General features: G+C 41.0%; 1 protein-coding gene across 1 annotated transcript; it reads right to left on the bottom strand.

Annotated features, from left to right (window-relative positions):
* Positions 1–462: 462 nt before the first annotated feature.
* On the bottom strand, positions 463–22,807 carry LOC124009482 (cohesin subunit SA-2-like). Its single transcript, XM_046321303.1, has 34 exons — positions 22,576–22,807; positions 20,409–20,535; positions 17,396–17,474; positions 17,108–17,263; positions 16,907–17,003; positions 16,699–16,775; positions 16,385–16,589; positions 16,011–16,162; positions 15,568–15,641; positions 14,906–15,029; positions 13,132–13,230; positions 12,952–13,031; positions 12,720–12,827; positions 12,468–12,576; positions 12,258–12,375; positions 12,068–12,171; positions 11,800–11,892; positions 11,556–11,645; positions 11,213–11,416; positions 10,922–10,992; positions 10,720–10,807; positions 10,551–10,631; positions 10,322–10,414; positions 7,222–7,396; positions 6,308–6,447; positions 6,120–6,221; positions 5,864–6,012; positions 5,549–5,677; positions 4,646–4,854; positions 3,693–3,918; positions 2,715–2,822; positions 2,470–2,596; positions 2,296–2,373; positions 463–2,069 (listed from the first exon to the last, which is right to left on the bottom strand). Exons 2-34 carry the CDS (start codon positions 20,450–20,452, stop codon positions 2,046–2,048), a joined length of 3,813 nt encoding a protein of 1,270 aa, XP_046177259.1. The 5' UTR covers positions 20,453–20,535; positions 22,576–22,807; the 3' UTR covers positions 463–2,045.
* Positions 22,808–26,746: the final 3,939 nt, after the last annotated feature.

Raw genomic sequence — 26,746 nt, 5'->3', positions numbered from 1 at the left:
GTGAGAAATAGTAATGTCTTTTTGTAGGCACTAAATACGCCATGGTTCTTTGGACAAAGCCTATAGAGAAAATATTTTTGTATGTTTTTTTTGTATGGGTTTTAGATTAACGCAGAAAATAAGGTCTGTGGTAAACAGGCTTAGGAGATCTTATACATTTAGTTCTATAAGATAATCTTCATGAGCTAATGTCACATTGTGAATTTTGAATCATGTTATTAGAAACAACAAAGGCTTCATAATTAAAGTGAATGTTGAATGCTATTATCTTATAAAACAAAACAGATAAGATCTCCTAAACCTGTGTTAACCTCAGACTTTATTTCCTGTGTATATTCCAAAACCCAGTTCTTTTTTCCCATAGGGAAGGCTGAACAAACTAGAGGTAACTCATTTCTGGGTTTTGGGAATACAAGCTGGTGAGCTCTATAGACCTACTAAAAACTGATAACAACACTCAAATCATCACACAATTGCAGGGGGTTTATTTTGTTCAAAAAGTTACTGTCTCCAGACATAAATACAAACCATAAATCGTACAGTGGACACTTTGTAAATAGAATAAAAAACACATATGTATATACATTTGAATATATATATCTATGTGTGTATACATACACATACAGACGTATGCACACTTTCAGCAGTTCAATGCAAGGACAACAGAAAGGAAAATATCAAAATGACAGTATGACGCATACATCAAATTTAAGTGAAATTATGCATTTCAATTATTTATTTATTTACTGTCTAACCTTGCTACAATCTAAATAATGAAAAATATGAAACTCTGGTTTGTAGTTTCGTATTTAGATTTTGATGTGACATTTTTGCTTTTAAAAAGGAGGCTGTGTTTTAAGCTGTTTATAAAACTATAATTTACAATATTCATGATTACAATTGTATTCCTCCAAAAAAGCTTGTTGGGAACCGCAAACCAACCTAATGTACATAGAGGTAAAGAAAAGTTATTCAAACAAGAATCCTTAGAAAAGACAAACAAAACCATACAAATACAAAGGTAAACTCTTATACATAACTGCACATTAGTTAGGTTAATTTAAACCAGTTTACATTCTATTGAACCTTTTCCTAAATTGGATTTCAAATTAACAAAAACTGAACTAATATAAAATGAGCACCGATTCACAATATATTACACATTTTTATAACTGTATAATATGTAATTATATATTTACTTATATATAATAATATATTATGATACCATGATAGCTAATCCAAACTCTTAAATGTTGTGTTTTAGAAACATTCTATAACAAGCTTTCTCTTACAGACAACAGAGAACATTTCGACCGCTCTTTTATACAACCCCTCTGCACAAGTATACGTTTGTACCACTCTTCAAAAAGTCACACAGCATTCAAATCATCAAACCTTTAAAAGCAAATCAGAATTCAAACTAAGCCTGTCAATTGGTCAAATGGCATTTGGGCATTATCAGTTCATCAAGAGGTCTCATCTATAACACTGGAAAAAAAGAAATAAACTGCAGGCCACATCTGTTGTCACCCACCAGAAATTCCATTACAAAGGTCATTTCTGTACTCTCTATGAGTTATAACATGATTATAAAGTATTGATTTACATCTGATTGTCATTACAAAATATCTATAAATCAAAGTCTTCTATATGTTATAAAAGCAGAACAGATTACCCTTAAAAAAACACCATGACTGGTATTTCATATTTGCAGTAAGGAGTTCCAACAATATTTGTGGTAAGGCCTTCCAACAATATGAAGACATTTCACATTTTCTCTTACTGTATATGTTTTAATATATGGCTACATGCCATGCCAGATTTGCTCTTTTAAAAGTATGTCAGACACTACGTATTTACATGACACAAAAACCTTGACAAAAGTAAAGGTGAAATTCAAACATGATGTCGAAAGGGCATCCATTGCTGCCTCACAAGCAAATAGTCCCATGAGCTTATCTTAAAGCAGTTCTCTACAGAGAATACTTCTTGTCATCAAAAAGGTTTTCGGTGACAACACAAGTGTCCTCTTCATGCAGATCAGCTTAGAACATTGAAACATTGAGGACCTAAAAGGAAGGAAAATCCATTTTAGTTTTTAAATTACTTGCTGTATATTATGGAAAAGTGAATTGAAGAATATGAATATAGCGTTTCCATGAGCATATGTATCCCAAAGACACTAACTAACTAGGTATCAACATGGCCACTATTATTGTAAATCATATGGTTTGTTATACATTATCTTTAACAATGTAGATATCATTTCACTCTCAATAACAAACCAATACCCACCGAATCATCCATGATGGAAGAAGGGTCAAAGTAGTCAGGCTTCAGCTCCGATCTCTCTCTACGATTTTTCGATGGTGGCTAAGCAATAACAGCAGAGTAAGAAGAAACACCAAAGCAGTAATATTCATAAATGCACTAGTAGTGAGAAAATCAACATCATTGAGTGTATTTTACCAGATCAATATCCATAGTGTCGAAATCCATGCCCTCGTTGAGATCTTCCAAACGGTCCTCTGATGACATCATTACATCTTCTACTATTGGCTCCTCATCGTCCTCCATGAGTCCTGAACTGCGGCGGCTAGAGGGTCAAAGACATGGCCACGAATAACTAAATACATTACACATGGCAGCAAATGACTATGTACTACACTGGGGTTGAAACACCACTGTGGTCTGGAAGAGAAGTGCTGTTTTACATTGCATGCTGCATGTGGCTTCTCATCTTGGCATACTGCATGCTGGCTCGCTCCTGCTGCTGCCGGGCCTCTGCCTGTCTCTGGGCTAGCATCCAGGTCACCTGGGTACTGAAAACAGAGACCGAAGCATTAATACAGACAGTCATACTTATTCAAACAAGAGGTGAACTTCAGCGGTTTCATTGAATATATCATTAATTGTGATAACATCGCATACGTAGATAAGTAACATTACAATGGCTAGGGTGTCCAATCAAAAATGCATCTTTTGGGAAAAAAAATCTAGCAAGAAAAAAATATATATGGAAAATTGCATCGCGTAAAAAATAGGTTGGATTCTATGCAAAAATGAAGGCTACTGGCTACCTGACAGGCTCACTTTCCCGTTGAACTCCTCATCTTTCTTCTCGAATCCGCAGGACATAAAACAATATAGAGGTAAAATGGATATCGATATTCAGATGTGACATGTAGTATTTTCATATTTTAGAATACGATTTTCATATTAATAAAAATTCCTGTTAATTTTAGAAGATTTTTCACAAAAACAAGCGTCTCTGAAATGTCAACGGAGCACTGAGCCTATACCTAGCCATTTATTTACAAAGCCTTTTACATTTAATTTAGCTCGTGTCATGCTAATTTAGCTTTTTGTGACCCTTCGGAAACAACATTGAAGACGACGACCACAAAAAGTTAAATCCTCAAAATTTGTTATGAGAAACCTGCACTGCTATGTTAACTGAGCTCAGTGCTTATTATCAGATGTATTAGGTTATAAAATCAGAGTTTTGGGATATAACGCTAATGAACAATCATATGTCTTGGTAAAACGTATTTTATAACTAACATAAGAAAAGAAATGTAATCATCAAAGCGCATTTCACCCACTCTGGACAGAGTGGACACCCTACAATGAATATCCAAAGTTAATCATGAGAATCAAAAGGTGTTGAGCCATAGAAAGGTGTTCCGTACTTGTAGTCCATGGGGGTCTGATGGTGCTGCTGCTGGGGGGGCAGCGGTTGTTGCTGCTGCTCGGATGTTATGCTGTAGACGCCCATGTAACTCTCCTCCGGCCTCATTTTCTTGGGGTCCCTCAGCACAGTGGAGCTGAGATGCGGCGAGGGCATCATCACTGGCGTTTGCACATTCTGCTCCCGGTTCATCCACACAGCGTCTGTGCTGCAGCTGCTACTCTCCTCTGTTGCAATAGCAAGGGTTTCATAGGGTTTAATGAGGTTGTTATACAGCGGGCGGACTACTCACTGCTCAGATCGAGACATCTTAGAGACATATTTGGCTCGTGTTTGGTTTTATTTGGCCACCCCAAGTTCTGAGCAAAATATATATTTTTGTTGTTGGACAGACTAAAAACACTAGGAAATCAGCTCCAAGTGATCTTAATTTAAGATATCTGTTCCCAAGTATGCCCATTCATAATAGAGAGAAATGTGATTGTATACAAATGTAGATCTGTTTGGGCTTCTTGCAGTCAATTTGCTGCCAACAAATTATTTGTAATTATGTTCCTGCCCCTGACCATCCGCTCAGAATGAAAAATAATAATAATTGCCCCGCAGCTGAATCTAGTTGATGATCCTCATCTTAACGGACTGGCTTTTTAGAATGCCAACATCTCATAACGTCTAGCAAACACTCGCCTCAATTCATAAATATCTCATTTCCATTCAACAAGTTATTCCCAAGTGAAAATCTAATTGATCATTTGGCTAGATTTATTGTATTGCTTGGACAGGCTTTTAGCATCTGTTTGTCCCTGATCAATGATCTGACATTGTGCTGCAGGTGCCAGATTCAGGAACACAAGTTGTTGTGTATTTCATATCACTAAAGATTGAGCTTTCAGGTTTAAATGACTGTGTGTCATAGTATGTTGCCTGTGCTGTGGCTCTGTGTCGGACCCTCACCTTCAGGCAGTTTCCTCTTCCCGGTGCTGGCTGGCTTAGCCTTCCTGCTCCTGATGCTGGAACCTCGGCTGCTGTAGCCGCTGATGACGGACATGGTGTCGTCGTCCCCTCCGGCTTGCAGGGAGTTCCTGTAGGAGATGAGGGGCAGCCAGCAGTCCTCTCGCTGCAAGGCCATCTGGAAGGTCATAAACCGCTCCAGGTAGAGGTGACTGCAGGGGACAGAGGACCACAACTCAACATCCATCATCTAGTGCAGTGGTAGTCACCAATATCTCAGAGGGAGCCACTCTTGTAAAACAAAATCACGGTGCAAGCTCCCATACCCATCGGAGGATGGGGGTTGGGAGGTCCCAAAGTCAAATGGATTCATACTTGATATTAAATAGATTTATACATGATATTTAAGATACTATTAACATGGACCATCAAGCTATTTGATTATCTGATTCTCTATTTTAGGACAATTGGTGAATCTTTAGATTCTGACCTTATCGCTATTATCTCAATAAAAGTTATAGTAGAAGATATGTCAAAACGGGTAATGGCAAATTTCAGTCTGAATGAAGTATTCTTTGGAGTGATCATCATAAAAGTATTGGAAAGTTATTTCAATATGCCCTAGAAACTGATTTTACAGATCCATTTGTCCAAGTTGCTAATAAGGTAATTCATGTAACCATGGTTCCATGAACTAAGCAGCACATTCAGCTGAATGAGGAAAAAACAACTAAATGTTTTTACATTATTGCCACAAGCCGCCAATTAAGTCGCAGAGAGACGCATGTGGCTCGTGAGCTGCGCAATGACTATGCCTGATCTAGTATATCTGTGGTCTGTCTGGCTTCAGATAAGACTGTCACTGACTGCACAGAAAAATAAGTAGAACAGTTTCCTCTGACTTACACAGTCTTCTTGTCCTGACGCAGCAGTTTAGAGGAGAACTCGCTGAGAATGTCCAGGAAGGCTAGGTTGAGAGGAGGGTTTCCCTCTCCCTGGGGACTGGGCTCCTTGAAGGCAAACTCGATTCCATCCCTGCAGCAAGTGCAGCACAAGACAACATGTTTAGGAAGGAATTGATTGAAGTATTGAGCTGTAAATACTTTAATAGTTCTGGGATGTTGAGAAGCATCAAATTAAAGCATGCCTACAGAACTGTTAAACCTTTGGGCTTATTGATTTCTACTCAGAGGATGAGTTTTACATTTTCTGCATGCTTACTTGTGTAACATGGCGATAGCCTCTCTGGTCTTCAGCTGATCCAGGCCAAAGGTCAACGAGAAACGTCGGGCCAGTTCTTTAATGCCGCAGAAGGACGACGACGAGCGGTCAAAGTTGCAGCCGAGGTCAGATAACATCTCATTGAAAAGCTGAAAGAGAAAAGTGTTGCAACTTTAAAATTGATCATCCAAACACTCACAATGTACAAAATGAAGACAATACTTGAAATGAACGTTAATGCCTCCAAGGCTCTTACCTGCTGCAAACTCAGAATGAGGGTCTTGGCACACTGGATCTTGTCAATTTGTCTTGTTTTACTCATCGTTTCCTTGATGATATCTCCATAGTCGTTGTAGTACTAGAGAGAAAAACACATGTAATCGATTGGGAATAGCACATGAATGGTTTTGTTTAGGGATAAATATTGTAGGAGGCCAGACATACCCTCATGTACTGCTTGAAGATATCAGCTCCAGTGTTCATCTCCACTACATTGTAAATGATCAGTTTGCAGTACGCTGCCAGCAGGTTCCGCCTCTTGTGTAAAGCCTCGATTTTACTGGCTTCATCATCATGCTGCCCATCTGATAAAATTAAGAAAACCAAAATAACACATTTTTTAAATTATTTTTTATTTCACCTTTATTTAACCAGGTAGGCCAGTTGAGAACAAGTTCTCATTTACAACTGCGATAAGTAACTCCTTGCAAAATGTCATCATTCAGGTCTCCATATAAGGTGTTCGCTTCAACCCAGAAAGAGCTCTGGTGTTCTACTACATATTTAAGACGTGTGTTCACATTAGAAGCCCTTCTCAGCTGTCTCCTTGTGTTGTGACTAGCTGCCAGGTGGGCTGAGTTGATGTCTGACTTGTGCTGCCTGAGGGTGGGCTGTTTGGCCTGTACGGTGACTGTCTGAGGGTGGGATATGTCTGGCCTGTACGGTGACTGTCTGAGGGTGGGATATGTCTGGCCTGTACGGTGACTGTCTGAGGGTGGGATATGTCTGGCCTGTACGGTGACTGTCTGAGGGTGGGATATGTCTGGCCTGTATGATGACTGTCTGAGGGTGGGCACTGTCTGGCCTGTATGGTGACTGTCTGAGGGTGAGATATGTCTGGCCTGTACGGTGACTGTCTGAGGGTGGGATATGTCTGGCCTGTATGATGACTGTCTGAGGGTGGGCACTGTCTGGCCTGTATGGTGACTGTCTGAGGTTGGGATATGTCTGCCCTGTATGGTGACTGTTTGCCAAGGGGCTGTGTGAGGGTGGGGGCTGTCTGGCCTATATGGTGACTGTCTGCCAGGGGACTGTGTCTGACCTGTATGGTGACTGTCTGAAAGGGGACTGTGTCTGACCTGTGCTGTTGTTGTCGTCGTCCTGGTCGATGAAGACGTGGTCCAGGATGAAGTTGAGCAGCTCAGCCTGCAGGGAGGAGTCTGGCGTGTAGATCAGAGCCTCCAGCTGCTCCCGGCTCGACGACACAATCTGGTGGCTGAAGATCATCAGGGCGTCACACAGGATGGTGAAGGCCTGGAACACAGTCAATCAATCAATCACATTTAGTTACAAAGCCTTTTCACGTTAACAGTTGCCACACAGGGCTCAGTGTTGTCCATAAGCGCTGGCCATCGGCTAAATAGCCGATAACAGACTTGTTGTAAGCTGCCTAATTTTTTCCACTTGATAAATTAACTAGGCTTTATTTGCTTCCATTAAAACATTTCAATTCGCTAATCAGAAAAGTCTGTATACCCTTCTCCCACTAAAATGAACGATATACATCTTCGAGTGATCTATTGATAGAACAGACACCTGTCAGTAATAAAGTGGGCGATGACAGGGAAACTGGTTTGCTGGTTTGTCAGTCTGCCGTCTGTCCTGCCTCTCGATACCCATGTTATTTATGTACGCTGTGGTTGGCTGCAGTCAAATTTCATTTCAGAGGATGATGCTGCTTCATCGTTTCCTGTGAGTGAACTGACATGTCCCATAAGATGTAATGATGAGTTGAAATCCACTTATTGTTTTGTGGCGGAATCATTTATTTTCTTTTGCGTGTTTCAGAGGCCTACACAGCCAGAGTCCGGGCGCATAGGCTATTACTGTGGTTTGATTGACGACAGAAAGAACAAGTGTTGACTAGTTTATTATTAAAGGTGTCAAACTGACTGAATAAAGTCAATCTCCTATATCCTTTTGCTTAAATCATACAACGTAGTGATATGTCACATCAGGAGTAAACCAAAGATCTTGTATGTTTTTTCCAAAAATTCAAAGCCCATGTCGAGACTTGCCAGTGACCCGCTAAAATGACTCGTCAGTGTAGTCTAGTGATGGATTGTTCCCGAAGGAATGGCTATTGTTTGAACAGATGTCAGGTCAGCGGTAACCAACCTTTGAGTCAAGATCACTTTCGCAGTCAAAAAGCAAGCAGAGATCTACCGCTCAGATAAAATAAAAACATAAAAAATGTAAACCAATGCAACGTTAGTAAAAACAGTCTGCAGGAATGATGTTTGTGCAGTAGGCTTATTGGCTATATGCTTGGCATGCCGATATTGTTCTTCTCAGACCATATTATATTTAAAAACTCAAGCTTTGAAAACAAAATAGATCAGCTGTTGTATCACTTGCGAGACACAGCTGAGCATGAATTGAAATAAACTGTACTTGCTTGGCACAGTGATTTGAGCTATCCGATTGGCCAGCGCAGTAGGCGGACTTGATGGTCTTCCGGGTAGGCAGAGTTTGTCCCTTCAGACAAATGAAATGGTTCAGAATGGAAACCTTTTGCCTAACCGGCACAGAGGGTTTCTGAATCAAGTGCACCTTCTGAATTAAGCACAAAGTCAAAAAAAGAACATTATAATAAAGGAACGCAAGCTTTTGTCATTGACTTTTCTATAGAAATGTCTGGTGAGCGACTAGGAATGCCTAGTCGATCACCAGACCGAATCGCATCAGTTAGAGAGCCATTCATTTGGTTCCCTAACTTCCATACTGGTAGACGACTAACACTTTTGGCGATTATCTGCAGATAAATTTGGAAAGAATTAGACAAAGATGTTGACTCCTCACTGCAGGAACAATAGTAGTGGAGAGAGAGCCTCATTCTGGTCCAAATGATACAAGAAAACAGATTGAAAGCTATAACAGCATATTTTATGACACATGGTATGGTATTATGAAATATATTAATAAAGGCCTATTGATTTGATTAGTGTCGACAATGGAGTAGCCTAATCAACTGCTGCTTTCTGTGTAGCAAAGCCCATATTTAACACCTGCTTCATTCTACAATCATACCTGTAGGTTTATTCATTGGCGCCTGACTTGTGTATTTGTGAGAATGTAAAATGTGGCAGGGGTCCAACCCCTGACAATATTTGCATTTAAAACCATTTCCCCACAATTCTATATTGTTTCTCATGACAGAGCAAACTTTTTTTCTTAGGTTTTTGCCACAAAAAATTAATTGAAATAGTAATCTAAACTAGTTTCTGACTAGATTACTAATCTACCGCTTTCCCTCAAAGTCCCACCCACGGTGATTGATTGACAGGTCTGAAACCCTACCAACTCCGTGACTCACAAATATCCTGCCCCCTCCCCTGACAATCCCACCCCCAGTGATTGACTGACAGGCCAAACTGTCAAATTACAAAATGACACGTTGGTTTCCTTACCCTAAGTGTCCACAGCAGCAGAGCCAATAAAATACATAATTTGAATAACAAACATCATTGTGGCAATTCATATCTTGCAGAAAAACTGTACATATGACTTTCATCAAGAGAAGACAGGTTTAATGTTAAAAAAAGGTTATCTTACTAAGGAAATAGTCCTGATCATAAAGGCCTAGGCGATATCCAAAACAACGAACCAACTCAACTCATACATTTTCAGTCATGTCTTTCTACTCAATACCACAACACATTTTTACCAATCTGGGAGGTAAAGTCATTAAAGTATTCAATAATTCAGCTGTGTATTTCAGATGGAATTAAGGCATTAGAAGGTAGAGATAGTTCTGAAAAATACAATTCCAGGGGGGCATGAACCCCCTGCACCCCCCAGCCCAGAACTCCCTGGCTGGCTACTTTTTCTATTTGGCTGGCTACTCCATGTACTTAAGGGAAAACACTAAGTGCTTTATGCCTCGATCACACCGACAGCATTATTGTGTTTGGTACTTTATTCAACACATGCATCAGACTGTATGTGTAGACGGCTTGACAGAAATGGTAGCAGGTGAAGGTGAATGTTGAACTTTTGTTGCACACATATCCAGATGATGCTACGTACCGTTTTACGCAATGACGCTGTCGGTGTGATCGAGGCATTACAGTAATCAGCCAGCACAGCAACTTTTTAGCACTCACTGAATAGTGAACACACACCTTACGGGAAAATGTGTCTAAGTCCAGCGATCCGACATGATGTAGGACAACCCACCTGCTCTTTGACGGTGGTGTTGACACTGGTGAGGTAGCTCTGGCACATCAGACAGAAACCCCTCATCTGCTTCCTCAGGGTCACCATGTCCGCCTGGAAACACAACAGATATTCTCAGTATTCAGTGCTCACTATTTAAGCAGTAAACCACATTCATTATCCAGGCATAATTGTCACTAGCATTTGTAGAAAGCGGATAGTCATTAGTCACTGATAACAGTGTATTTACCTTTGTGGAGCTGCCCTCGGAAATCTTGGCTAGGTGCCACAGGATGACATAGTGTGTGCACTGCATCGCATGAATGACAATCTGGGAAAGAGAGTATTACAAGGTAAGTGATAGTAAAGAATTGAGATTAGGTGAGTTTAAAGGGATAACAGGGTTATGCTTTAGGTACCTGCTCAGGCATATCACCATTCTGAAGTCCTGTGTTTAATAGCTTATAGTTGCTGGTGAACAGGTCCCATTTAGAGAGGTCATGCGCACTGCAGAGGAGAGAGAAACACAATCTAGTCAGATAAGGAGTTCTGATTTATCTACCGTTCACTGGCAAATGTTTGGATGACACATTAGTCGTTAAATCTTGATCGGGGCCTTACTTGTGGAACGCAGTGATCCTCTTCAGTGTGGACAGGACCTGGTAGGCATCATCCTCATCTGGTTCCTCACCCTGAAACAACAGATAACTGTCTAGTGAAATCCCACTCAAATGTACAATTCCAGTCTCAATTAGAACAAAAGTTCTACCTTACAAAATTACAATTACAAAACCCTACAAGAAATACTCTGAAGGTTCAGTGTCCTGTAGTCTTTAAATATCATTAAATCTGACAAACAGTTGTAAATCTGATCTCAAACAGTCCCTGAACCACGAAGCCATGTGAGCCCACCTCTTGTAGGAAGTCCTCAAGGAGTCTGTTGAACTTGTCCACCAGCTCATCCAGTAGCTGGGACCTGGCAATGTCCACCCTGTTGAAGATGGTGAACTCCTCGTTGCAGAGAGCGTGGTAGGTCATGGAGCACGCCTCCAGCACGTCAGTCTCTGTGTGCTTCTCCACCACCTCCCTGATTTGACGCAGCAACGACTCCAAGTGCTGCACACAAACAGAGGGCAAAGGGATGCGAGGTCTCAAACTACATTCGGCCGCAATGACAGTGTGAGTAACTTACCGTTAACAATCTAAGGTACGGTAGGATTAGTTGATGTCCAGAAATGTCAGACAATTCACAAACCTTTTCCAATCGACCAGTGGTGTAGATTTCCAGGTCAAAGAACTGCGGCAGCTGCAGTAAGTTGGTCACCTTCTCAGCATCAACAGAGTACTGTGAGGAAAAGATGGAGAGGGTGAGGGGAGCTACAAGATACTGAGGGTTGAGTAAGAGGTAATCTATCTGGCAATCCCAGGGGCTGAGAGTTCTATATAGCAGCTGTGTGTAACTGTCAAGTGACTGTCGTTTAGATGACTTGAAAACTGACCTTAGCCAACAACAGAGGCAACGCCACAGCGAAAATCTCAGTGATTCTCGTCCGGTCATCCAGCTGGGCTTTCTTCTCCTTCGCTGTCAAGACCTAGGATCATTTTACAAATTACATCACAATCATGTTATATGAAAGGTTTTCATATAACCTCAGTCATCGGGGTGAATGTTCAAAGATGGCTTCTGAGAATAGAGCCTTGAGAGCTCACTAGTACTGGAGTTGACCACTGAGGGGCTTACATTGGTATATGCCAAGCAGCACTCACCCTCTTCCCTGTGCCTCTGCCCACTGGAGGGTGGCACTCACAGGCCTGGCGGATGGCACACAGCATGATCTCGATCAGAGCAGTCTCCTGGTGGTCAGTCAGGGCTGGACAGGGACAAACATGTTGATGAGATATGACAGTGTGAACAACAGTGTGTGTTTGTGTGCAAGTGCTTGGTGTTCCTCCTTACCCTCCTCCCCTGGCATGGGCTCATCCAGCAGCAGGCTGATCATGCTCTCCCAGTCTTTTAGCAGCTCCCCTGCACACTCCCACAGACTGTCCACCAGGTAGGCCCCGTGCTCATGGAGCTGCAAATGTTCAGAGATTTTCACAACCGAAACATGTGCCCCATGTAGGTCACTTCAAACAGACAGAGACTCTACATGGAGCCTGAACACACCTCACTCTCCAGGAAGAAGAAGACGGTGGTCTTGATGAGGTTCCCGTTGACGCTCTGCCTGCCCCTCCTGGGCATCCCTTCCTCCTCTGGACCTCCATGGCTGAAAAGCCTAAGAACAGGACAACATTGAGGTCAGGCTAAATGCTGCTGGATAACTCTCAAACTAACTTCAATTTCTTAGCATGGAGGCATTTCCAAACCAAATAGGGCTTTAATCACAATTCAGCTTCCGACAGCCGGTGTGAGACCTACTTCTTATAGAGGAACTCTCCTGCAGCCACAGCCACAGGTCGATGAGCAGAGTAGACCAGATGGTAGACACTCTCACAGTCCTCTGCTGTCAGGACCTCATCACTGCTACTGCAATGTGACAACAACAGAGACAGGGCTGTAAGGTCTCAATGGGGTCAGCGGAGGGTCAGGGGTCACGGAGTACTGAACACTAATACATTTGCAATATTAACATGTTTTGCAGAATACTTACTGCAAGACAAGAGTCAGAAGTTTTATGGCTTGCACTGCAACATCATACTCCTTATCCAGAGTCATCGACACAATGCGGTCCTGTCAATGACAGGAAAGTCAACATCTGGCCAACCACGATGTGGTATGTTATGTACAGGATTTCCCAGTCAGTGGTGAGATGGTTGAGTGCCTGACCTACCTTGAAGCGGCTGGTGAAAAGCTCCAGCCGAGTGTTGAGCTCCCGGTTATGGTACAGGCCCTGGAGCGCAGTCAGACACTTGAGACGCACTTCACCTTGCTGCAGTCACAGGGAAGACAATGTTGTAACCACAACGTTCAAATCTCAATGCTGTAGCTCAGTGGTTCCCAAACTGCGGGGGAGCGCGGGAACTCAGTGCGGCTTTAAACTGACTCTTGAAAGTTGTAATAGTAGAATGCACAAGGTGCAATTTCGAAATGAGGTAGTGCATCATCAGTTCCTCTTGTCATGTTAGTCATTACATACCTCTGTTGGCTTCTGAAAATATGAAATATACTTCATGTCACTGACGGAGAGAAGGCAATGTGTAACATTTATATTCTGTCTGAAAATGTCATTGTTAACCATCAGGGATCATATGGGAGGAGAAGAGACACAGTCTGGTGCAAGTCAACATGACAGCCATGAGTTGGGGAGGAGTGAGCAATTTGGGGCCGAAGTCAGGTCAGATGAAGTGAGGAAGAACAGATATCACTAAGGTTCTGTCTAGCAACATAGATGCATTGGCTGTTCAGATGTGTAGAAGACTCAGAATAGGAGAAAGGGTTAAATATCAGTTTGTGTGTGAATATGTATTTTGTCTTATGCAGCTGTATGACACAATGGGTGAAAAAACTTGGTTTAAGCTTTACTAATCGTCCGTGAGTTTTAATAGGTTCATTTAGAACCTAACACCTTAGACAGCCATGTATAACTAGCCCATGTCAGCTAATGTTTTTGTTAATGTAAATGTTTAGTCACTCAAATATCACGAATATACATTAGACATGGCAAAATATATACATTTGCGAAACAATTAGCTTTAAAACTGCAACATTTTCTTTGCTCCCCATAAAAAAATTGTAGAATTGCAGGAAATAAGATTTTAAATCTGCAAAATTCTCTCCACCAACAAGAAGGGGGTGAACAGTTTGTGTCATGAACAGTGCTTGTGCCCATAGAAATAGACATGGCGTGTGTTTAGAGAGGGGCGCGGGATGTTCCCCAATGCTGGAAGGAGGGCCCCAAGTGAAAAGGTTTGGGAACCTCTGCTGTAGCATTTCAACCCTGATAATAAACCTACTAAAATATATCACTAGCCACTTTAAAAAATGCTACTTAATATGTTTACATACCCTACATTATTCATCTCATATGTATATGTATATACTGTACTATATATCATCTACTGCATCTTTATGTAATGCATGTATCACTAGCCACTTTAACTATGCTACTTAATATGTTTACATACCCTACATTATTTATCTCATATGTATACGTATATACTGTACTATATATCATCTACTGCATCTTTATGTAATGCATGTATCACTAGCCACTTTAACTATGCCACTTTGTTTACATACTCATCTCATATGTATATACTGTACTCGATACCATCTACTGCATCTTGCCTATGCCGCTCTGTACCATCACTCATTCATATATCTTTATGTACATATTCTTTATCCCTTTACACGTATGTGTATAAGGTAGTAGTTTTGGAATTGTTAGCTAGATTACTCGTTGGTTATTACTGCATTGTCGGAACTAGAAGCACAAGCATTTCGCTACACTCGCATTAACATCTGCTAACCATGTGTATGTGACAAATAAAAATGTATTTGATTTACTACAGAAATACACAGTACATCTTACTTGAATACAAGAGACTGTACGGGCAACGCTTTACCACTCCCACAAATGCGATTTGACATATTGCATGGCTCACCTTGTCATGCATGGTCCATCCGACATACTTCAGATAACTGTCATTGAGAAAAGCATCGCTGTACATCTTCATCCATACCCCAATCTCCTCAATGCAAATTGCACGGATTTCAGCTATGGCATCACTGATAAACAGAAGAAATGTCCAGACTTATTCACAGACCCATCATGCTCACTGGTCAATTCAATTATTTGATACCTTATGGCAGGGCAGTAAAAGAGGATTCATTAGAAAAGCTTAAGTGGTACAGCCAGAGGCAGTTTTAAAAGCCTACTTAGATCAGATATCAGTGGCACATGCTGTGCCATGATGAGCTGTTCTGCCTTAGCAACCGTTGCTGCCTGTTTAGCAGAAGAGGGCGCCACAGAGCCTTGGAACAGCTCAGTGAAAGACCAGTCTGCACATCTCAGCTGCTGTATGCCTTCCATGCAACAGAAGTTGATTTCCACATTGAGAGATCTAACTCTCTGACATCTAGTGAATGCACCCACAGTTCTCGTTTTAGACCCCCTAACTTTAATTTAAAAACCTAACTACATAAAAAACATTCATAATTTCCGCCCTAAAACAATACATGATTGTAAATATAACGCATAATCCATGACAGTTCTAATTGGATTCATTGTTCTGCATGTGGAAAGATGACAAATTACAATACATACCGATATCTGTGAACAAACACTCCTTTGAAAATCGCATTCATCATGTTTTCAATTTCGTCTTGATTTTCTTGAAGCTGAAAATAGAGACATTTCAAATAAAAAATGCCTTTAAGATTTCTAAATGGAAAGAAGAGGGTGCACAACCAACGCGAGTCGATGAGCAACAAAATAAAAATCAGAATTGAAAAGGCGCATCGCTCGTTCACTATTAAAAGTCTGACGTTCAGGACTTCATCAATGGCCTTCATCAGAAACTGGTTCGGATGAAGGCAATTAATGAAGGCCAAAAACGTCAAGCTTTTAGATGTTAAAATAAAATAATATGCTTTAATTGGTGAGCGAGCGATGCACCGTTTCCTTTTGAAATATACATATTTAAATGGTAAAGTTAGAATTGTTAGGACCAGGTAACAGCTCAGGCACCATAAGAGGAACCTACTCACCTCTTTACGCTTCTGTAAAAGGAGCTCCAGCCTATCATTGGCCCTCTTGGCCATGACCTTGTTCCTCTCTGCCTCGTACTGCCTCTGAGTGTTGTCCATGTTGATGCTCAGGTTCAGAGCCACGTTCACCAAGGCGGTCATCAACTTCATGGCTGGTAGAGACAACAACTGACTTGAGTGACATCTACTAATTAATAAGGCACTATTAATGCAGACTGGCCATCAAGTGAAGGTAAATTGAACAGGCCTACATATAGACACACAACATATCCGCCATAAAAGATAGCATTACATAGGTCAAGCTAGTAGTTTAACAGTGCTTAAACTGCAGCCCTCTCTCAACTGCCCAGTGTCTATGTTGTGTTAGTACTGACCTGCCAGGGTGCTGGTGTGTCTGAAGGCTCGGACCTGCGAGTCAGACAGGCCCGTGAGCAGCGAGATGACTGTGTCCATCATGTACTCGTCATAGATGATGCTGTACTGACACTGCCGCACCAGCACCCCAATAAACTCACAGAAGCTCGACTTGAACTTCTTCCACAGTGGCCCTGCCATGGTTAACGGGTAGTCCCCGCTGTCCTATGTGATCACACAGAGAGAGAGAGAAAAATAGAGAATAACGTGTAGATTGACCCTATAGACAGAGGCATAAATAACGACGTACAGTAAGTGTACCATCAGACAGTACCTCGTCAAACTCCTCAGTCATCTTCCTGATTATTTCAGAGTTTTGCATGTGCCTGAACATCTCTGCACTGACAGCACCTGGAGCAAAATAAAACAGAATAACCATAAAATCTTAACTCGCTCAATAATCACAAGTAATGGATGCAAAATGATTTAGAAACTACTTTCTCAGGGTTTAGTATTCTATTCAATCCACCCTGGGTGCCTACCTTTACAGCCGGAGCACTGGATGAAGAAGTTGATCAAGTCCAGGAGTGCAATGTCTCGATCGTTCTTGTAAGACTCAATCCAGTCATCAACGACAGACTAAAAGAAAAGACACCCATTCACCATCACTTAAATATGAAAATACTATAATCTCCATCATGCTTTGAGAATTACATTGTCTAATAAAAAAAGTTTGTACCAACCTGCGTGGCACTCTTCCCCATTTTCACCACCTCGAACAGGGTCATGTTCTCCATCCCATTCTCCTGGTGGTGACCATTCACCCGGCCAAGGCCAGCACCCTTCGCTGCCACACCCTTTCCCTTCTCTCCAGGGGCTTTCTTCCCCTTCTTCCCCACCTAGAACAGACAACGATACCATGTAAAGTGTCAGTGTACATTGTGTGTGCACAAATGAATAACAGTACGTGGACATAGCAAACTTATTACGGCTTTCTTGTGTTGATAGAGGATTTTAGATGCAATTCTCACCTTTCCTTTCCCAAGCTTTGCATTTTTGACATCAGGGTCCTCAAGGTCTGTGTCAGAGGACAACTGTGTATCAGCCTCCCTGTTCAGAAACCAAAATGAGGTCTTAGCAAGCTTTCATTGAGTTCCGTGGTTGCCATGGCACTGTAAGGAAGCCTTGGGAGACAGCTGTGTAAACATTGTACACTGAACAAAAATATAAACGCAACATGTAAAGTGTTTCATGAGCTGAAACAAATGACCCCAGAAATTTCCACGTGCACAAAAAGCTTATTTCTCTCAAATGTTATGCACAAATGTGTTTACATCCCTGTTAGTGAGCATTTCTCCTTTGTCAAGATAATCCATCCACCTGACAGGTGTGGCATATCAAGAAGCTGATTAAACAGCATGATCATTACACAGGGGCACCTTGTGTTGTCACACCAAATAACGCCACAGATGTTTCAAGTTTTGAGGGAGCGTGAAATTGGCATGCGGACTGCAGCCTACCAGATGAGCTAAATGCCTTTTATACCAGCTTCGAGGCAAGCAACACTGAAGCATGCATGAGAGCACCAGCTGTTCCGAACGACCATGTGATCACACTCTCCGTAGCCGATGTGTGCAAGACCTTTAATAAACAGGTCAACATTCAAAAAGCTGTGGGGCCAGACGGATTATCAGGACGTGTACTCAAAGCAGGGGTGGACCAACTGGAAAGTGTCTTCACTGACTTTTTTAACATCTCACTGACCGGGTCTGTAATACCTACATGTTTCAAACAGACCATCATAGTCCCTGTGCCCAATAAAGCGAAGGTAACCGGCCTAAATGATTATCGCCCCGTAGCACTCACGTCGGTAGCCATGAAGTGCTTTGAAAGGCTGGCCATGGCTCACATCAACACCACCATGCCGGAAACTCAAGACCCAGTCCAGTCCGCATACCGCCACCAACAGATCCACAGATGACAATCTAAATCGCACTCCACACTACCCTTCCCCACCTGGACAAAAGGAACTACGTGAGAATGCTGTTCATTGAATACAACTCAGCGCTCAACACCATAGTACCCACAAAGCTCATCACTAAGCAAAGGACCCTGGGACTAAACACCTCCCTCTGCAACTGGATCCTGGACTTCCTGACAGGCCACCCCAGGTGGTAAGGGTAGGTAACAACACATCCGCCATGATGATCCTCAACATTGGGGCCCCTCCTGTACACCCACGACTTCATGGCCAAGCACAACTCCAACACCATCATTAAGTTTGCTGATGACTCAACAATGGCAGGCCTGATCATCGACAATGATGAGACAGCCTATAGGGAGGAGGTCAGAGACCTGGCAGTGTGGTGCCAGGACAACAACCTCTCCCTCAATGTGAGCAAGACAAAGGAGTTCATCGTGGACTATAGAAGAGGCAGGGCCAAACAGATCCCCATTAACATCAATGGGGCTGAAGTGGAACAGATAGAGAGCTTCAAGTTCCTTGGTGTCCACATCACCAACAAACTATCATGGTACCAACACACGAAGACAGTTGTGAAGAGGGCATGACAACACCTTTTCCCCCTCAGGAGACTGTAAAGCTGTGGCATGGGTCCCTAGATCCTCAAAAAGTTATACAGCTGCACTATCGAGAGCATCCTGACCGGTTGCATTACTGCCTGGTTGGCAACTGTTCTGCATTTGACCGGCGCTAGAGAGGGTAGTGTACATCACAAGGGGCCAAGCTTCCTGAAATCCAGGACCAATATACTAGGCAGTGCCAGAGGAAGGCCCAAAAAATGGTCAAAGATTCCAGTCACCCAAGTCATAGACTGTTCTCTCTGCTACCGCACGGCAAGATGTACGGGAGCGCCAAGTCTAGGACCAAAAGGCTCCTTAACAGCTTCTACCCCCCCAAGCCATAAGACAGCTGAATAATTAATCAAATGGCTATTTATATTGACACTATTCGCTGTTTACCATCTATGCATAGTCACTTTACAAATGACCTCAACCAACCTGTAACCTCGCACATTGACTCGGTACCCGCAGGTAGCCTAGTGGTCAGTGTTGGGTCAGTAACCGAAAGGTTCCTGGATCGAATCCCCGAGCTGACAAGGTAAAAATATGTTGTTCTGCCCCTGAGCAAGGCAGTTAACCTACTGTTCCCCGGGCGCCGAAGACGTGGATGTCAATTAAGACAGGACCCTGACCTCTGATTCAGAGGGGTTGGGTTAAATGCGGAAGACACATTTCAGTTGAAGGCATTCCGTTGTACAACCAACTAGGTATCCCCCTTTCCCTATCCCTGTATATAGCCTTGTTATTGTTATATCATTTTATTGTGTTACTTTTAGATTTTATTTTATTATATATTTTTTTACTCTAGTTTATTTAGTAAATATTTTCTTAACTTATTTCTTGAACTGCAATGTTGGTTAAGTATTTCATGGTAAGGTTGTATTCGGTGCATGTGATAAATAACATTTCATTAGCAGGAACGCTCACCAAAGCTGTTGCCAGAGAATTGAATGTTAATTTCACTACCATAAACCGCCTCCAACATTGTTTTACAGAATTTGGCAGTACATCCAACCAGCTTTACATCTGCAGACCACGTGTAACCACGACAGCCCAGGACCTCCACAGCTGGACTTTCTAGGCCCACCCATTTCTGTGCCACTGGCCAGTCATGTGAAATCCATAGATAAGGGTCTAATGAATTTATTTCAATTTACTGATTTCCTTTTATGAACTGTAACTCAGTAAATTTGTTGATATTATTACATATTGCGAACATGGGACCAACACTTTACATGTTGCATTTATATTTTTGTTCAGTATATATTTTATATATTTGATTTTTTCAAGCAACTGAGATTCTGTATGAAAAGCGCTATATAAAATAAATATATTATCATTATACACACTGAACTAGTTTGAAGGTCTATCTATGCAATACAATGCTGATCATGTCCACTGCATCTTCACCGTTTACATTTTTTAAAGTGGTGACACTTTTCACATCTAAGTTATACTTACTGAGGAAACTGAAACTCTGTGTGCAACTCCTGTGCTGCTATCATTTCTTTAACATTTTCTGGGCCCACTCTTGTAAGTATGGACTTCTCCCCTTCTCAGGATACACCAAAATGTAGGGTAATACAACCTAGAATATATGAAAAGAAATGAGGGGTTAGTTCAATTGAGAAATCTATTGTGTTTCATAGAAGAGCCCTTCAGAGTACATACTTTGAGTGGAACACACTGCCCTCCTCTGAACAGATTTTCCTTCATGGACAGGTTTCAAACTTTCAAATGGACAAATGCAGTAACTTAAACATAGGCGTAAAAGCATCATTAGACTGCTTATGTTCAACCATGTAGACCAATTATTTTTGACTCATCACATACACTGCTGCTTATTATATCCTGTTGCATAGTCACTTTACCCCTACCTAAATGACCTTGTACCGCTGCACATGGACTCGGTAATGGTACCCTGTGTATATAGCCAAGTTATCGTTCCTCATTGGGTATTATTACTATTTTTCTCTCTGCATTGTTGGAAAGGGCTCGTAAGCATTTCACTGTTAGCCTACACCTGTTGTTTACGAAGCATGTGACGAATGGAAATGTGGGCACCAACTTGCAAGCCAGCTGCAATTATAAGAAAGTTAGCTAAGATAACTAGATAGTTGCTACAAGAGGAGGGGTCCCCAATTAAACTCATCAGCGGGTTGATTTTTGTATCTTGATCAGAGCGCTGAAACATAATTCTAAGTAATATGTATACTGGGGCAGCAGGTAGCCTAGTGGTTAGAGCGTTAGACTTGTAACCAGAAAGGTTGCAAGATCGAATCCCAGAGCTGACAAGGTAAAAATCTGTCATTCTGCACTTGAACAAGGCTGTTAACCAACTGTTCTTAGGCCGTCATTGAAAATAAGAATTTGTTCTAAACTGGCTTTCCTAGTTAAATAAAGGTAAATAACACTGCAAGAAGCGCAAACAGATATAATATTTGACTAAATAATTTGAATTTCAAACCTTGATTACATTGGAATACAATACATGTGCCTCTGTGTTTGTGTGGGAATACTTGGGAACAGATGTAAGATGATTTTACAGTATTTTAGTTAACACGAATATATATCTATATTATATACACACACATTTGCTCAGAAAGTTGAGAGGCCAAATAAAATCGCCAGCTGGCCCAACTCGGCCCGCCCTTTGGGGAACCCTAATGTAGCTAACCAGCCAGCATAGTTCGTTGCTTTGCTAAGTAGCTTGCTAACCAGGTATTAAAGCTAACGATGCTTCAAGATGAAGGCCATTCGCTAAGCCGCGTTAGCTAATTTCTTTGCAAATGAGAAGAATGAACGAACTAACTAGTTAGATACGTCGGCTTTGCCTCCATTTTGAGGCCTGCTCCATGTAAGGCCAGCAATAGACGTTCTTAAAATACTCCATCTTTGTTCATTGGTTGATGTCGGCGAACACAAGCTAACGTAGTCTAGCATTCCGAGGTTGTCAGAACTGCAATGGTAACAGTAAATGTAACTAAGTTCATAGTTAAAAGAAACTACCCAACAAGTACGAACATTTGTCATACTAGCTAGCCAGATTTCCAATATCTACCTAGCTACTCCCAACAACAAGCTACCTAGCTAGCTTCCGTGTAAACAATGTTCGACGTCCTCCATCTTTGCCAGCAGCTAGCTAACGTTAGCTGACTAACTATCATTAGTATCTAGCTGGCTATCTAACTAGGTAATGGTTGACGTTAGATAAACAAACACTCATGATGGGTTTAGGTAACGATTCCGACTCAAAATCAGGCAAAGTCGCTGCACACAATCGTAGAAGAGCAACATAACCTAGCTAGGTTAGCAAACGTTACCGTGTTGTTACTACTGTTAGCGTACTAACATTAATAGTTAACTTCACAGCAAATGTATTTATCCTTGTCATAGTCAAGTGAAACGTCTATATGGTTTGATGAAAGCTGAGTTAACACGACATGGCTAATTTGCGATGTAACCGCTACTCCAAATCCAAGTTCCTTATTGTAGCTAGCTAACATGAGTTGTCCTACATAATAACGTGCTAGTGTATTCAACATTAATAGCAACACAGCTAGCTACCGTTAGCTCGCTGGATAAAACGACAAACTGCCAGAATCGTATCCGCCATTTTACAACTTACCTCGTTTGAATCAAACACTGTAATCAATCCTCAAAATAGTCCAGATGTTTCTGAAGTTGTCTCGCTCGAACTTTTATTAATTATTGAATATATACTTGGCTATTCATCACACTCAGATTTTTTTTGTTCGGTCTGATTCCTGATCTATGGCTACTCTTTTTTTTTTTACTGCTAGCTAACGTAACTAGCATGGTTCAGTTTGTTGTCGATGGATTCCTGTTGCTGATGTCGCACCACCTGTCGGTGAAATTGAACACTACACTTGACCGCAACCTAATTTTCGTTCAACAATCATGTAGATAGGACATTGCCATAACACGTACTGTTGATGATACATAAACCACTGAGAACCAGTATACACATGATGGTATAGGTTTGCACAGCGAAAATAAGAATAGCTTTTTACGCACAACATGTTTTATGTACGAACCACAACAGATCATTGAATTATATTTGAAAGGGTTTACATCTCTAGTCTACCAGTTTCCACAACCATAAACTCAATTCCCTCACATAATTAAACAATCATGTCAGGTTGTAGGACAGAATCAGAAATCACGTTGGACAGTATCCAATTTTTTTTCTTCTTAATTTCTGTTACTCGCCATGACTCCAAGTGAGCCCTATAATAAAGATTTACATTTGCTGTGAGCCCTACACTATCTATTTAAATGAGGAACCAGAATCGTTCATCACCTCATACCTTGGGCATGGTTTATATTCAGTCATTATCCTTGAAAGATTTGCAAAGCTTGCTCCAATGATAGGGAGAATCTCTCTTTCTTTACAGAACTGTGAAATAATGTGGTAGATTTAAACTAGTGAACCTAATTGTATATCACTGAACAATACTTAATATTAGTCTGACACTTATTCAAATAATAAAAAACATTTTACAGTGGGCAGAAAGCTTTAATATATTCATATAAAAAGTACATGTACAGAAAATTACTTCACCAGAATGTACACACTGCCCATCCCTTATCACACATTGTTTCATACACTTAACAGATTTTTATAAATACAAATGAGCTGACAAAACATCAATATAAACCAATGAAGATAAGTGCTTCACAATTAACATAAGATGAAATGTTCTCAAAATAATTACTACTGCAGTGCATTCTTGGTTAATGTATAGTTAACCCTGAGTGTAAAAAAATATAAAACATTGACAAAAAACATATAGTGGCTTTTTGACCTTTCTCACTCCTATTGGGACAGGGCTGTGATATGACATAATGGATTAGAGTCGTCTCATGGCTAATTGTAACAGTGTCTTTGTTTTATCCCAATGTGTTGGCCTAGTGAAAATTGTATTTTATGATATGAATGCATCCTGGAATATACATTTTTGGCATTAATTTGCACGTTTCAGTTGGTCACGACACCATAAATTCCCTCTTACTGCATTATATGCGACATTAAAAAGCTTCAGAATGCGATAACTCATTAGCTTTGAATGTCTGTACATTTGAAGCAAACTTGCCTATTCACAGCATTTTCGTCAACGTTCCACACAAAGTTTCAAGAAGCACAATTGTGACCTTTAAACAATTCCACAGTATTAAATTCATTTTTTTTTAATGGCTCAAAATTTTACTTGACCTTAATGTATATGCATACAAAATCTTTACATTCAAGTTTAATTTACACATGCTACTCAATTGGATTTAACAGCATCTAAAAAATTGAATTATATTGAGTATTTCATATCTTGATAAATATACAATTATTCAAGAGCATACAGACTATTAAATTGGCAGATCCAGAGGTCGGAAATGTAGAAATATTACATTATTAAGATGACTTGAAACATAAACAAAGTCTATAAATATTGTACAGTATATAAAAACAGAGGTGTCGGTAGAGATCAGCATGAAACAAAGAGGCTAAAGGACTATCTTCAAACAGAAATGATAATCCATTCTGTAACATAGCAAGAATGATATTCACCATACCAGACCTAGTACCTGAAAAATCCCAAACATAACGTGACATGCTTGGGTTGGGTTGTGTCACCATGACAATGTCATGAGCAGGTTCAAAACATGAAAACCAAAATTAAAACAAGCACATGTGACATAAATTTCCAAAATTACACTCAGGTTTCATTTTTGTGCAATAGCCTGAAAGATTGTGGGGTCCCAGCAGTCTTGTGGCAGTAATGTGAACCTATGTATACAGCAGCACTGTGGGGGCTTGCACACTAGGGGGCAGCATAATGTTTTATTTTCATCATACTTCCAGTAGGTTAGCAGGTATGGGCAACATTGATGGGAGTGGGGGCCACTCTGAATTTATCCTGATGGGCCACAGTGGCTTGCGGATCTGCGTACTCACATCCATACCCATACATGCAGTCAACTGATGTGTTCAATCAATCCATTTGTGCAGTTCATTTACTTAAGAGAGTTAAGTAGTTTAACTGGAGTGGTGAGGAGGACGCTCCCGTGTCCGGAAGCGACTTCACCATTCATTTTATGGATTCAGTTTTACTCAAATATCATTTTAAGCTTTGTTTTACTATTGACAGTTACAGCTGATTTTTGGATTTGTTCTCCTTAAATTTGTGCCATCTGATGTACTCGTTTCAGTGTCTGAATTGTTTAATCTAACGTTCCCCCACCCACCAGCTCCTGATATTAGGGCATAAAAACTACAATCTCTGTGTACTGAATTAGCCTAGTGCACATGTGCGCCCAGCTATATCCTGTCCAGAGCTTGTTTTCCATAGTTCTCCCTTTTTGCTAATATTGTCTTACTTTTTAACTGTGCATTGTTGGGAAAGGGCTCGTAAGTAAGTATTTCACAGTGAAGTCTACACTTGTAGTCGGCGCATGTGACAAAATTTGATTTGACTAAACTAGCTGGCTATAACTATGCTAGTTTGGCTGGATAAATTACTTCCGAAGAGTATGGGTCCACAAAGCTACTCCTCACCACTTTATTCCAGTAGCCAGGGCCAGACCTTTATTCCAGTAGCCAGGGCCAGACCTAGCCTTTTGGGGGCCCTCAGCAAGATTTGACAAGTGAAGAGAAAAATTTACATTTTACAGCATATTTCCCGCAATTCTAACCATTTTGCTATGGGGGAGAGAAATCTTTACAGTTTTAAAGCCAATTTCCTGAAATTTTACACATTTTGCGAATCGATATACAATCCTGAAATCAGCTATAACTGTATTTGAGTGAGAGTGATTAACTAAATCAATAGGAGCCCTGGTCACATACCTGATCGGAATTCGACCACGATTACTACAAGTTTAGAAAGCTGGAAAGACTTAATCTAAAAATTGTTAGCTGACATGGCTAATTGAATGACTGTTGGTGACTGATAGAATAGCAGGAAAACTACTGATGCACACCAAATTTAGAAATTGCACCTTGTGTATTTTACTATTCTAACACTCAAGTGGGGCCCCCGAATGAGTCACTAAAATGTTTTTATAATGAAAATACTTAAATAAATATTTTTTTATGGGGGGGGGCTGCCCTGTGTTTGGAAATTGATCTGGGGCCGCCAATTGCCCAACTCTGTCTTACAGCTACAGGAAATGTCTAAAATTGACAATGGCCAATTCACAAGACATTATGACACCTAACTCCCTTAGACAAAAAAAATTATACATTCCAAAGGCAAATTACAATATGCAAATACAAGACTTGCATTGCCAATTGCCCCCAAGCATGGAGACAACTACATGTACACAAATAGCTGTAACTAACCAGCTGATCCCTCTGTGCTGGACTTTATGGACTGACATTCATAATTTGACAAAAAATATGGCGTGGAACGACAATTCAACAGTTCACAGGCATAATGCTTTGAAGCATATGCAAACACACGCGAGCATATATACACACACACACATTTACACACATTCCGAACTATGGGGACTGAGCCTTCTGCTCCCTAGTCCCTCTCCTATGGAATGCTCTCCCTGACGACCTGAGAGCCTCTCCATCACTCTAAACTTTTAAAACGGGCCTTAAATTCCACCTCTACAGAGTGTCTTTTTCAGTCCTAGTCCGTAGCAAAAAATAATAATCGCACCTCGACCACTATTGCTATTTTACCTGCCTTGATTCTAAATGTATGTCGTTTTTAAACACAGAGTGCACAGATATTAGGAACACCTGCTCTTTCCATAACATAGACTGACCAGGT

This window comes from Oncorhynchus gorbuscha, linkage group LG02, assembly GCF_021184085.1.
Source record: "Oncorhynchus gorbuscha isolate QuinsamMale2020 ecotype Even-year linkage group LG02, OgorEven_v1.0, whole genome shotgun sequence".
Lineage (NCBI taxonomy): Eukaryota > Metazoa > Chordata > Actinopteri > Salmoniformes > Salmonidae > Oncorhynchus > Oncorhynchus gorbuscha.
This window is presented reverse-complemented; position numbering and strand designations above follow the sequence as displayed.